The 12,266-nt window shown below is 51.8% G+C and overlaps 1 protein-coding gene across 2 annotated transcripts in view; it reads right to left on the reverse strand.

Annotated features, from left to right (window-relative positions):
- Nucleotides 1-4,693: 4,693 nt before the first annotated feature.
- Nucleotides 4,694-12,266, reverse strand: part of SLIT1 (slit guidance ligand 1) — a 207,747-nt gene continuing 200,174 nt past the window's right edge. For both annotated transcript variants that reach the window (XM_049855841.1, XM_049855840.1), the window contains 6 exons: nt 10,003-10,240; nt 8,181-8,311; nt 7,587-7,741; nt 6,253-6,541; nt 5,695-5,906; nt 4,694-4,932 (listed from right to left, as the gene is read on the reverse strand). In XM_049855841.1, the coding sequence (XP_049711798.1) occupies nt 4,694-4,932; nt 5,695-5,906; nt 6,253-6,541; nt 7,587-7,741; nt 8,181-8,311; nt 10,003-10,240 (1,264 nt within the window). The remainder of the gene's footprint in view (nt 4,933-5,694; nt 5,907-6,252; nt 6,542-7,586; nt 7,742-8,180; nt 8,312-10,002; nt 10,241-12,266) is intronic.

The raw sequence follows: 12,266 nt of genomic DNA on the forward strand, positions 1-12,266 counted from the left end.
TTTCCTCCAATATTCATCCTGTGGTAAAAATAACTAGGATATTGACCTAAGAGGCACAAACTGAACCACTGGAAGTAAGGGCATCTCTAGAATTAACTCTGAGGGCTTTGGGTAGGAGGTGTGGGGATGCATTATCACCAAACTTGGGAAATCTTGGCAACTCTAAGTAATCAGACTGGCTGGCCCTTTGGAAGTCTGGGCATTCCTTCTATAGCCCTCACCTCCAACGAAGCCCCACTGTGCCCATTGCCTTAGCCTGGGGAGGGAGCGGTGGGGGTGGGAGTAGAACTGCCCCATAGAGTTTCAAAGGAGCGCCTGGCGGATTTGAACTGCTGACCTCTTGGTTAGCAGCCATAGCACTTAACCACTATGCCACCAGGGTTTCCAGTAGCAGTCTCTGCCACTTATTTAACTCAGTGGGTGCAAACTGGTGGCTCACAGATGTGTTTAGCCCAGTATTTGTTTTTTTAAAAAGGTATTTAGAAACTATAAGCTTTTACATAAAGGTTCAGATTTCTCACTTTAAAAAAGATCTAACAAAATTCATGCATGGTAAGAATCAGCTAGAGGTCAGTAGATTGGAGAATACCCTTCAGGTCATGAGAGCCCCCAACTGCCAGTTGCTGTTTACCATTGTTTTTCTTTACAGTTAGGGAAATACCTCTCTGCTGCTTTGTCAGAGGTGGCAGTACAAGTGATGGACCAGGAGGGCATGTGCCCACTTGGCTGACTCCAGAAACTGGCATTTACTACCTTATTTAACCATTTTCTCTTCTATATTCTCAAATACCTAATTGCTTTGAAGGCACAGCAGTGGCCATCACTGCCCGCTTTCAAGCTAACTGTGCTGCTGCTAAGGCGTGGCTTGTGTGACCTTCTTCACCATGGCCTAGTTTACTAAGAAAGTCAGAGAAGGGCCAGCCAGGTCCCCTTTGCGGTAGAGGCCTTGCCTGGAATGTCTACAAGGGCCTGGCCTCGCCTGAGCACTCAGGTCATGCACTCTGCAGACCTACAAAACTCCTGAATGCTGTCTTCTAATCTGTGAGGTGGGAATGAACCACTACAGAAGAAAGTTTGCATCCTTTCTCCATTGATCCTAAATTTTTTTCTAGAAACAGGCGGGTTAATCTTACAGGACTATCTGAGAAGCCACGCTGCTTTCTAAACTGTCGCCCTGATGCTCAGAAACCCCATGAGCCAGGTTAAATATGGGTGTGGCTCAGTACATGAACTTAGACAGTATAGGTGTAACAGCAAACACTAAAGGAAATGAGCATGAGTGGCCTCCCCACGTCTCTGTGTGTACTGGGCCAGGCTCTGCCCTCACACCGACCAATACCAAGGGAGCTATGATGGACTGTCCCCCAGCCTCCCCCTCCTTCTTCAGGAGGACCAGAGAGTTCTAGGGTCAGATGTCCTATGGGTGCATCTTGGAGCCATCTCTGGATGGTGGCTGGTCTCTGGTCAGAACAGAAACCGTTGTGCCCTGGGAAAGCGAATGCCAGCAGCACAAGGCTCGTCCTTAGTTGAGAAAAAGAGATCAAGGCAGAATCTGAGTGAATCAATGTCATGTTCATGTGGAAGACAACAGACAATATCCAACATGTTCTAAAACAACACTGCATCTAGGGAAAAGACAAGTGTGGCTCCGTCAAGGGCCTGTTCTAAATCAGTCTCTTTTAAAAGAGTCGATTTAAACAAGACTACAGAAACCCCCAAACAAAACGTCACAACCACATAGCATCTGAAAATCAAAACAAGACACTGGATGTTGACCTTTAACATATAAAAATACTATAACAAAATGAAATACAAATATATATTAGAATCTGTAAGTATTCTGTATAAAGAGATACTTTTCGTGGTTAGGCTAACAGCAGGCAAAGAGAAGACGAAGTCCAGCCTTTTCAAGTTCCCAACACCTTCCCCCGGAGCCCAGGCATGGGCTGCTGCCAAAGCACCAGCTCCCTGGGGAATTCCCCGCGTGTGTCTCTTCGGTGCGTGTTTAATGCAAACAGCCCATGGTGACGTAAAGCAAACTGAAGATCTCTACAAGAGCAGTTGTGAGATGCGGAGAGAGTTTCTCAGAGGAATGGTTTCATGGCAGCCTTCTTCCCGACTGCCAGCGAACCAGAATAGAAATGGGAGTGTTGGCGCGCAGTTCCTTAGCAACTTGCAGGTTGGTGGCTAAGTTGGATGAACAGTTGGTTCTGGGCACAGGCTCTCTCAGCCCCCAGTGGTTCCCAACCCTCTGACTCACCTGAGGACTGAGTGTGGAGCTGTGCTAGGATGTGGGGGTGCCGGGGTGAGGGGATGGGATGGGATGGCACCAAGCTTACAGGCACATTCCCTGGGAACAAACACACCTCCCAACCCCATTGCACTAGGTGAGGGGACATGGGGAGGGAATGCAGGACTCTGGGCAGCGGTCACCTGTCCACAGGTGCCCTTTCCCCTTTGTGCAGCGGTCACCTGTCCACAGGTGCCCTTTCCCCTTTGTGCAGAGTAAGGAAGGTCGGGCCTTCTGAGTCAGTGCCCCTCAACTCCCTGGGAAGTTGCTTCTTCAGGGCAGTGGGGGATGGTGGTGGACAAGGGAAGGTCCGTTTCTCAGGATTGGTGAGTCCCAGAACACCTTTGCTTCAGGAAAGGGCCACTGGAGCTTTTCTGCTCTATCCAGCCTGGTGCTAGATCCTTTCCAGGGGCCCCCAGTGGCCCGGAGAGTCTGAGAGAGGGAGGCCCAGGCTGCTGTCCCAACACACCAGGCCACAGAGAGGGGCAGGTATCTGTGGCCTTGCTCAGAGCTACAAGAAAATAGAACCTGGCCCCGTGAGGAGGACAGATCCAGCCACGAGGACATCTCCCCAGTCGGGCAGGGCAGGGCTCCCAGGACTCATACTCACTGGCCCTGGGTCTGCTGTCATGGAATACACTAGGCTCCCACACTCACAGAAGGCTCAAGCCCACCCCCGTTGGCATCAAGGGCTCCCCTCAGCCCACATTGCTGGAGGCACAGGCACAGCGCCACTGCAACCCCTAACACACCCTCCAACTCTGCCTTCTGTTTGCAGAGGGAGGGAACTGGGAAAGGGACATGACCACCCCCCTTGCCCACCAGAACTCCCCTAGGGGCACACCCTCTGGGGGAGACGTTTGGGAAAGATGATTGCAACCTTTCTCCCCTCCAGCCAGCTCACTATTTAGGCTCAAAAATCATCTTTTTCTGTTTCCATTCTGCATGGATGAGAAGCATTTGTAGTTAGATGCCCATGCATTCAGCAACTCTTCAAACATTGACTCCTTCCTTGGAAACACCCTGGGTGAGCAGCTGCAGCCTGGCTGTGTCTGTGGTCAGAGCCCCCATCCCCTCCACTCTGTTCCTAGGCATCCTTATCCCTCCTGTGCCCTCTGATCAGTTCACATCTGTCCGTAGGGGCAGAACACCCATAGTATCCAGACCCAGTCCCAGGTTAGGCACATAAGTACTTGACGTGATCAATGAAAATAGGTCTTCTAACTCATTCTTCTCCAGGCTCCCTCCTGGAACCACAGTGGAAGAGTCTACATATTGAGTCATCACAACTGGTCCATTTTATAGCTAAGGAAACTGAGGCCTGGGGAGGGGGAAGGAAGATGTTTGTCCAAAGTGATAGAGCCAGTGGAGGTGGACTAGGGGGCCAGGGTTCCTGCTGCCTGGACTGCTGCTCCTTCCACTGCTCCCTGCTGGTCTGCAGTGCCTGGGAATCAGAGCCCAGATCCCTCCCTGGTCAAACAGCCTGGCCCCTCACACCCTGTCCCACCCCTCGCCAATGAGACATCAGCTAGTGGCTGGCTGGTGGCTGGGGAAGCCTAGGGCCAGGACCCCTTCTGCTTGGCTAGTGTCTGGAGGCTGGTGACGTTTACTCAGCTAGAACCAAGATCCCTCCTGCCCTCTTTGGTGGGACCCCCATCTCCAAACAATCTCAGTGGCTGTTTCCTCTACATGAGCCCCCTCAAAGCTACGGTGGTCACAAGACGACTTTAGGATTCAGAGACCTGGTCCTAAGAAGCACCTCCCCAGCCTCATTCCTCAGTAGTGGCTGCAACACTGCCAGTTGGGGTGGGGGGGGGGCAAGGGGGGGCAAGGAGAAGCCCCTTCACGACCAGCCAGGAGACACTGGCAGCAGCACAAAGAGCCCAGAGCCAGGCTGGTTGCCCCAGGCAGGCTGAGAGTACTTCAAGGTTATCCGCAGGGGGGCCAGGGACTTCGTAAGGTCACTATGGGCCACAGACGAGAGGGAAGGGGCTGGTGTGGGGAGGGGCAAGTTCCCTTCTCCAGACCCAGGTAGCGGGCAAGGAGGGGGTGTCACCATTCTGCACTTCTGGGCCTGACCTCACGCACACATTCATTCAACAAATATTTATTAAGCGCCTATTTGTGCAAGGCACTTCCGGAGAAGGCAGTCCGCAGCTGAGCCACGCCCACCCCCTCTGCCCCCAGCTGCGGCGACGTCTGCCTTAGAAAGGCTGCGCCCGGCCCGGGAGGGCGGCCTCACCCCTCCGGCGAGGGCCTCGGCGGTGCCCCCAGCCCGGCTCCCGCGCCGCCCGCGCTGCCCTGGTGATGGCCCGCACCCCAGCCCAGCTGCCGGCAGCTTGGTCCCTGCCGCGGCCGCGCCCCTCGCCCGCCCCCCCCCCGCCCATCCCCGTCCCTCCGGGGCTACACGCAGAGGGCACAGCCACACTTGGTGGGCTTCTCCACCTCCTCGGCAAAAGAGGTCCCGTCGCTGCACTCAAAAGTGAACTTCCTCCGCTTCAGCCGCAGGCCCTGGCAGCAGCCCTTGCCCGGGCACGCGCCCCGGCACTCGACCCACGACAGCGGGCGCGTGGTCTGGCAGATGGCATAGCCCCTCTGGACCTGGTGAAAGTCCCGGACAGGGTCCCCCCGGCACTTGGACTCTGGATGGGACAGATACCAAGAGAAAGCCTCAGGGTACTCCGGCGGAGGGCAGGAGGAGGAGGTGGGCAGCGTACGTGGGCGGGTCCTCCATGCTCTCAGACCCGCCTACTGCCCCGCGATCCTGCCCAGCATGCACATGCACCGGCTTCTCCGGGGGCACAGGGGGCGGGCGGTGTGAAGGAAGAACTTTCTAGCTGCAGGGCTCCAGGGAAGGGGGGGGCCCGTTACAGAGGTGTGCAAGAAGAGGCTGGAGGCCTGCGAGGCAATACGTTGTAAAAGGAACTCCAACTCGGGCTTGGAGAGGGTGCGGCTGGGGGACTGGTAAGCTGCCTGCTCTAAATACTCTAGATTTCCCCCAGCGTGGCCTCGGTTTTGGTTTTTTTTGGCCTCAACAGAGTCTGGATTCCAGCGTAAGCTCCTTGGTCAAGGGGTGCCAAACCGGGCCTGGTAAGGAGGCCCAACCCTCAGACACTGCTGCGTTCCAGCGCCCCAGGTGACGGGCCAGGAATTGTTAGGAGAGCCGCCAGCCAGAAAGGGCAGTTAGCCAGATAAGGGGACCGCAGGGCAAGCTGGGTCTAGGGAGGGGTAGGGCATCTGTCTGAGGGGGGGCCCAGTGTCCAGGGGGTGGGGGCACCGAAGTCCAATGGTGTCCCAGAATGAAGGAGGGTGAGGGGTACACAGGGAGGAAGAGAAAGTTAAGTTGCTAAAGCAAGTTTGGGGAGGGGCCCTGGGGAGGACATGTCAGGAGTGGGGGCCCTGACCTTGCTCGCACAGCTCGCCTGAAAAGCCCGGGTCACACACACAGTGTGAGCCCTTGGTGGCCGAGGCCTGGCAGTGGCCATGCAGGCACCGCAGCCCCCCACAGGGGTCTGCTGGAGCCCCAGCCTGGCTGCACAGGGCCCCCGAGTACCCATCCTGGCACTGGCAGCTGTAGGACAGAGCATCGAGGGGCACGCAGTTCCCATGGACACACCTGCAGGGACAGAGGAAAAGTTCTGTGAAGCCAGCCAACCAACCCAAGGCCACCCTGAGGGTGCCCTGCCCCTCCCAGCCTTCTCTTCACCAGCTTTATTCTGTGTCCAAGATTTAAACAAAGGGAGCAAAATGTGACTCTGTGTTTGTCCCTAAGGGACTTTTCCTATCAATAAAAACTGAAAACTAGAAGAAGGAAAAAAAAATGCAATAAAGCCCTGTGTTAGGCCACATGTTCCAATTTGGGGATTTAAAAAATACTCTCCATGTGGCTGCTCTCCCGTTGGGAGGTGGGACTCAGGGAAAGGGGCGAGTGGACAGAGTGCAGCCCCTCCCCCCAGGCTCACTTGTGGCCATGGCATGGACCGTCAGCTGGCTGGTCGCAGTGCAGGCCCCCCCAGCCGGCCTCACAGTGGCACACAGGCCCTGGAGTGGCATTGGGCTGGCAGATGCCATGCAGGCAGTACAGCTTGCGGCAGGGCTCGCAGCCAGGCACCACACCCGGCTTCATCTGCGTCTTGGTGAAGTCCTGTAGCTCGTTGTTGATGTACAGGTTCCGTATACAACCATGGAAGCTGGTGCCATTGAGGATCTGCCACAGGCGGAAGGCAGCCGAGTTCACATCCACAGGCATCCCTGTGGAGGGCAGGGCAGATACCCACCTCTGAAGTCACCTCAGCAGTTCCAGTGTCCACTCTTGCCCTCGGCCTCCATCCTTCTGTCTCTGTAACCCTGGGCCAAGGTCCTTTGCTACTTCTGAGGGCCTAGACTTCTGTCCCAGAAGCGATGAAAAGGCTGCTCCCTCTGGCCTCAGAGCTGGGGGTAAGGCTTTGGGGTCCCTGTTGCTGAAGTCTGGATGCCCTCACACAGGGTACCAGCTCTTACCTCTCAGGGACATCTAAGTGCAACAAAGGGCCTGGGGCCTAGAACTCATGTGCATGGCACTTTTTCGCCCACTTTTGTGGTCACTTCACAGCAACCTTCTGAGGTAAGTACTTCTGTCTCCATTTGACAGATGCCCAGTGACTTGCTGGAAGTTGCACAACTAGTAGGTAGCGGAGCTGGGATTAGAACCCAGGGGCCTGTCCCTCTCATCTGCCTGGAAGTCTCAGCAAGCCCCTCCACAATGCTGAGGCAGTCCTACTGCACCAGAATCCTGCCTTGGCTGGATCTAGAAATGTTTGCAGGTGGTGGACCAGGTGGCAGGTGGGGTAGAATGGGGTGAGGGGAAAGGCCCTTTGACCTGCAAAGCCTATAAGGCCAGCCAGGGAGGTCTCCAGTTGATGCAAGAACTTCTGTACCTGGGTCTTTTACAGCTGCTCTGGACCTCTGAGAGCCTCAAGACTGGGAATGAACCCCAAACAATTGAGAAGCCCCTTCTGGGCCAACAAGAAGAGAATAGTTGCCCACAGTGGGAAGACACCCAGGAAAGTCCGAGGCCAGGCCTTGGGCTCGGGCCCAATCCAGGCACCCACCCTGCATGGTCAGTCTGCACTGGGCAGAGAGCAGCCTAGGACTCTGGGCAGGGGAGGAAAACCTCAGCAGCTTGGCCATTCACTAGAACTTTCCCCCACAAAGTTCAGTGCCCTGGGCACCAGCTCTCCTGACAAGTCTCAAGCCAGAGGGCAAAATAGGTCCCACCCTGGAATTGCTGTCACCTCCCCCTGAGCCAGGTCCTCACCTCCCACATAAAGGGGGGCCTCGCTGTTTAGCGTGTAGTGTTTGTCAAAGTTGTCCATGGTCATGGGGCTGCCGCCATCGATGGAGAGATTCACCATCTGGTCAAAGGTGACCAGCTCAACGGTGTGGAACTGCCCGTCATTGATTGTCTCGGCACTGGAAAAAGACGGGGTGCCCCCACCCCAGGGAATGGGCTTTAGTTTTGGCTGGGTGCTTCCCCAGAAAGGCCATGGGATCCAGCAGCTGCTTCCCAGGGAACCAAATCTCTGAGAGGGGACTGTGGGTACTCAGTGACCTGGTCCCTCCTAGTCCCCTTCTTGGAGTTCCCTGGGGAAAGCTGAGAAGTTTGGGGCAGGAGTCTCTAACTGATCAGTCTCTGGTGAGGAACCCCCTCTGAAGTGGTGGCAGGGTGGCAACTTCTCAGGCCTCAGAGAGCCTCAGACCCAGCAGGGGTTGACTAGATAGCTCAAATGTTCTTTCCACTTGGGCAGCCCCGATTTCTAGTAGTCCCAATAGCCACCTCTTTCTAGCCCAGGAGAGCCCACCTGGTAGTCCCTCAGGCTTGAGGGCATCTGGTGGGCATGAGGAAGCCAACCTGTAGATGGCAGAGCTGGGGTAGCTGCCTGGGTCGTAGCTGACGCGCACGTGGCCCTGGTACAGCTCAACCGCGATGTGGTCATTGTCTCCGTTGTACAGTAGGATCCCATTGTCCTCTGCCGTGGAGACCTGATGACAATGGCATGTTCTCTCCCATCCACCTACCACAGAGCTGGTAGGAGGGGCAGATGGGGATCCAAGATTGGAAGAGAGCTGCTATCCTCCCTGCCTGACCAGTTTCCCAGGCGTCATGTTCTCCAGGGGGCACTGCCAGAGTTTGGGAGCCCCTGGTTCAAACACCACCCACTGCCAGTCTGGCCAGTGTCAGGCAGGGAGGGCAGATGGGCCAGCTGAGGCCTGGAAACCATGTGCTGGGAAGCGCAGGCAGGAGACCTAGAGACGATTTGCCCAGAGAGGAAACGCTAGAGTGAGAACACTTTTCAGGGATATGGGGTAGCCCTGTTTTGTGGGAGCAGCCTTGGGGCCAGTGTGGGAACTATAAAGGACAAGCTCAGGAAGGCTAATAGGCAGAGCCACCCACACTGGGAAGGACCCACTCAAGAGTTAGTGTCTGTCTTGAGAGCCATGCAAGCAAAAGCTGATTTTTGCCTTGGGATGGAGATCCCGCTAAGACACTGTAGGAGCCATGATCTTTTTTTTTTTTTTTTTAATTTTTCTGCCTTGTCCCTCTTTCTGCATTTCTTCTGGTAAAGAACTCAACCCCCTGGACTGTAGCGGTGGGCTCATGGCCCAGACTGGACCAATCATAGCACCCCATCTCCCTGGATTCAGTTGGTTGGTCCAAGGATGGCCATATGACTGAAGACAGGCCAGTCAGAGATCTTCCCTGGGATTATTGTCCAACTAGAGCTGGCAAGCAAGAGCCTCTTTAAATATCAGGTGCTAGGACCTTATGGGGCATATTGGGATAAACTGAACCTCTCTGAGGATATGCCTGAGGCAATGGCCGGTTAGGGTTTTTACAAGTTTTACTTTGTGAGCAGTTAGGATAGCTGTTGTCTTGCTGTGTGGACAATGGAAGTGGACAAGATTGTGAAGCAGTGATATGGGGGAGAAGAGCATAGTGAGTGTGTCTGAGAAGCTGAAGGGTTCTGAGAACAAAGGAGGAAGGAAGAAGAGGAGAAGAGAAAGGAGAGAAGAAAGATGTGGCATTTGTGATAGGAAATGGATTTTGGAAAACGGGAGAAGTGTCTAAAGAGGAGTTTTATATTTTTTACTGTGTGATGTGCAACCTAAGGCCACTCCCCTCTGCTTCCCTAAGAAATATGAGATATTTAGCAAAATATCTATATTGTTTATCAATGTTACTGAAGTGGGATTTTCTTTTTTTTATCCCCCTCAACACAATAATGTTCTGAGATGAGATTCAAGACCTGAAAAGGACAATTTAAAAGCCTCCAGGAACACTTGGCCAAAAATATAAACCCAGAGCTAATAACTCTAGCCACATTCCAGCCACGTGGAGAAAGCCTGTCTGCAGCATTGGAGGCTGAAGCTGAAGAGTGGTACAGACATGAAATGGTCAGAGAGAGTCCTGACAAGTTTGGTTTCCTGGGTTGGGTCATCCATGAGGCCACCACCTCCACCCCATCCTTCTCTGAGATTGATTTTGTGAGCCAATAACCTTTCCAATTGTGCTTAAACTAGTTCAAGCTGAGATTCTGACACTCACCACCAAAGAGCTTTGGATTGCAGGCCCTTCCGGTTCTCCTGGGAAGGAATGAGTCTTGCTGCTCTGACCTGAGGCCAGGGCCCCCTGCCCCTGACTTCCCGCTGTGACTAGGCCCCTGGGCACGCACCTGGAGCGTGATGTTGGCCCGAGGCCAATTCTGCAGATCAGTGAACTGAAGGTAAGTATCTCGGTCCACAAAGTTGACACTGAGCAACTTCTCACACTCGGGGCCACCGAAGCCAGGGAGACACTGGCACACGGGCTGGCTGCCCTGGTCCACACAGTTGGCCCCGTTCTGGCACTCAGTCCCCTCACAGGGGCTCCTGGGGGCAGGTGGGCGGGGAGGTATCTCACAGAGCTGTCCGCTGAGAGACAGAAGATGCACATCAGAGAGGGCAGGGCCAAGGGACGAAGGGGCACCCCCCTTCCGCAGTCCTGGAGAGGAAATCACTAAACACCTTGGGAAGATGCTCCTAATGAATACTTTCCCCAAGAGAACTAAGAGCCGGAAGGATACTGAGAAAAAGGTGAGAGGCGAGTGCTGGCCCCCATCGGCATCACCTGGGTACTTGTCAGAAGTGGAAAACCTACTGAACCTGAATCTGCATCCTAACAAGATTGAAGGTGATTCATGTTTCATTAAAGTTTGAGAAACAGTCACTGCTCATGTCAAAACCCTGCAAGGCAGGTTTTACTATGCCCATTTTACAGAAAACATTTAAGACACAAGCAGAGAGAAGACTCAAGTTACTGAAATCAGAAATAAAAGAGGGAGTATTACTACTAATCTTTCAGAAACAAAAAGAACTACAAGGATCCCTGGTGGTACAGTGGTTAAGCACTCGGCTGTGAATTGAAAAATCGGCAGTATGAACCCACTAGCCACTCCTTGGGAGAAAGATGTGGTAGTGTGCTTCCGTAAAGATTTACAGCCTTGGAAACCCTGTGGGGCAGTTCCACTCTGTCCTATAGTGTCACTGTGAGTCAGATTTGGCTCGATGAAAATGGGTTTATAAGGCAATATTATGAACAACTGTATGCTAACAAATTAGATAATGTAGATGAAATGGACAATTTCCTAGAAACACAAATTACCAAAACCAACTCAAGAAAAAATAGAAGATCTGAATAGACTTGTAACAAGAGATTGAATTAGTAAACAAAAAAAACTTCCCACTACAAAAGTCCCAGAACCAGAAACCTTCACTGGTAAATTCGATCAAACTTTTAAAGAATAATTAGTATCAATTCTTTACAAACTCTTCCAGAAGACAAAAGAGGGAAATACTTCCTAACTCATTCTATGAGGCCAGTATTACCTTAACACCAAAACTGGGCAAAGACATCACAAGAAAACTACAGACCCATATCTCTTATGAATAGAGATGCAAAAATCCTCAACAAGATACTAGCAAATCAACCCATTCATATATAAAGAGGATTATATACTATGACCAAGTGGGATTTATCCCAGGAATTTCAAGCTTGGTCTAATAATCTGGAAATCAATCAATGTAATAAATCACATGAATAGAATAAAGGACAAAAACCACATAATCATCTCAATATGCACACAAAAAAGCATTTGACACAATTCAACACCCGTTCATGATAAAAACACTCAACAAACTAGGAATAGAAGAGAACTTCATCAACCAGATGATGAAAAACTGAATGCTTTCCCCTAAGATCTGGAACAAAACAGGATGTCTGCCGTCACCACTTCTATCCACTAGTGTACTGAAGGTACGAACGGGGCAATTAGGTAAGAAATAAAAGGCATCCAGATTGGAGAATAAAAAGTACAACTATCTCTATTTGCAGATGATATGATCTTATATATAGAAGATCCTAAGGAAGCCACTAAAAAATTATTTGAACTAACAAAAAGTTCATCAAGGTTGCAGGATACAAGTTCAGTTTGGAATCCTACCTCACACCACGTACAAAAATTAACTCCAGATGGATCAAAGACCTCAATGTAAAAGCTAAAACTATAAAACTCTTAGAAGAAAACATAGGTGTAAATTTTCATGACCTTGGATTAGGCAATGGTTTCTTAGATATGACACCAAAAGCAAAATTGACAAAAGAAAAATAAATTAGACTTCATCAAAATTTAACACTTTTGTGATACAAAAAAAAAAAAAAAAAAAAAAGCACTTTTGTGCTTCTTATCAAAGAAGTGAGAAGACAACCCACAGAATGAGAGAAAATGTTTGCCAATCATATATCTGGTAAGGGACAGTATCTAGAACACATAAAGAACCATTATAACTCAATAATGGGCAAAGGATCTGAATAGATATTTCTCTAAAGAAGCTATATAAACGGCCAGTAAGCCCAAAAAGATGCTCCACATCATTAGCCATCAGGGAAATGCCAACCAAA

Source organism: Elephas maximus, chromosome 16 (assembly GCF_024166365.1).
Source record: "Elephas maximus indicus isolate mEleMax1 chromosome 16, mEleMax1 primary haplotype, whole genome shotgun sequence".
In the NCBI taxonomy this organism is placed as follows: Eukaryota; Metazoa; Chordata; class Mammalia; order Proboscidea; family Elephantidae; genus Elephas; species Elephas maximus.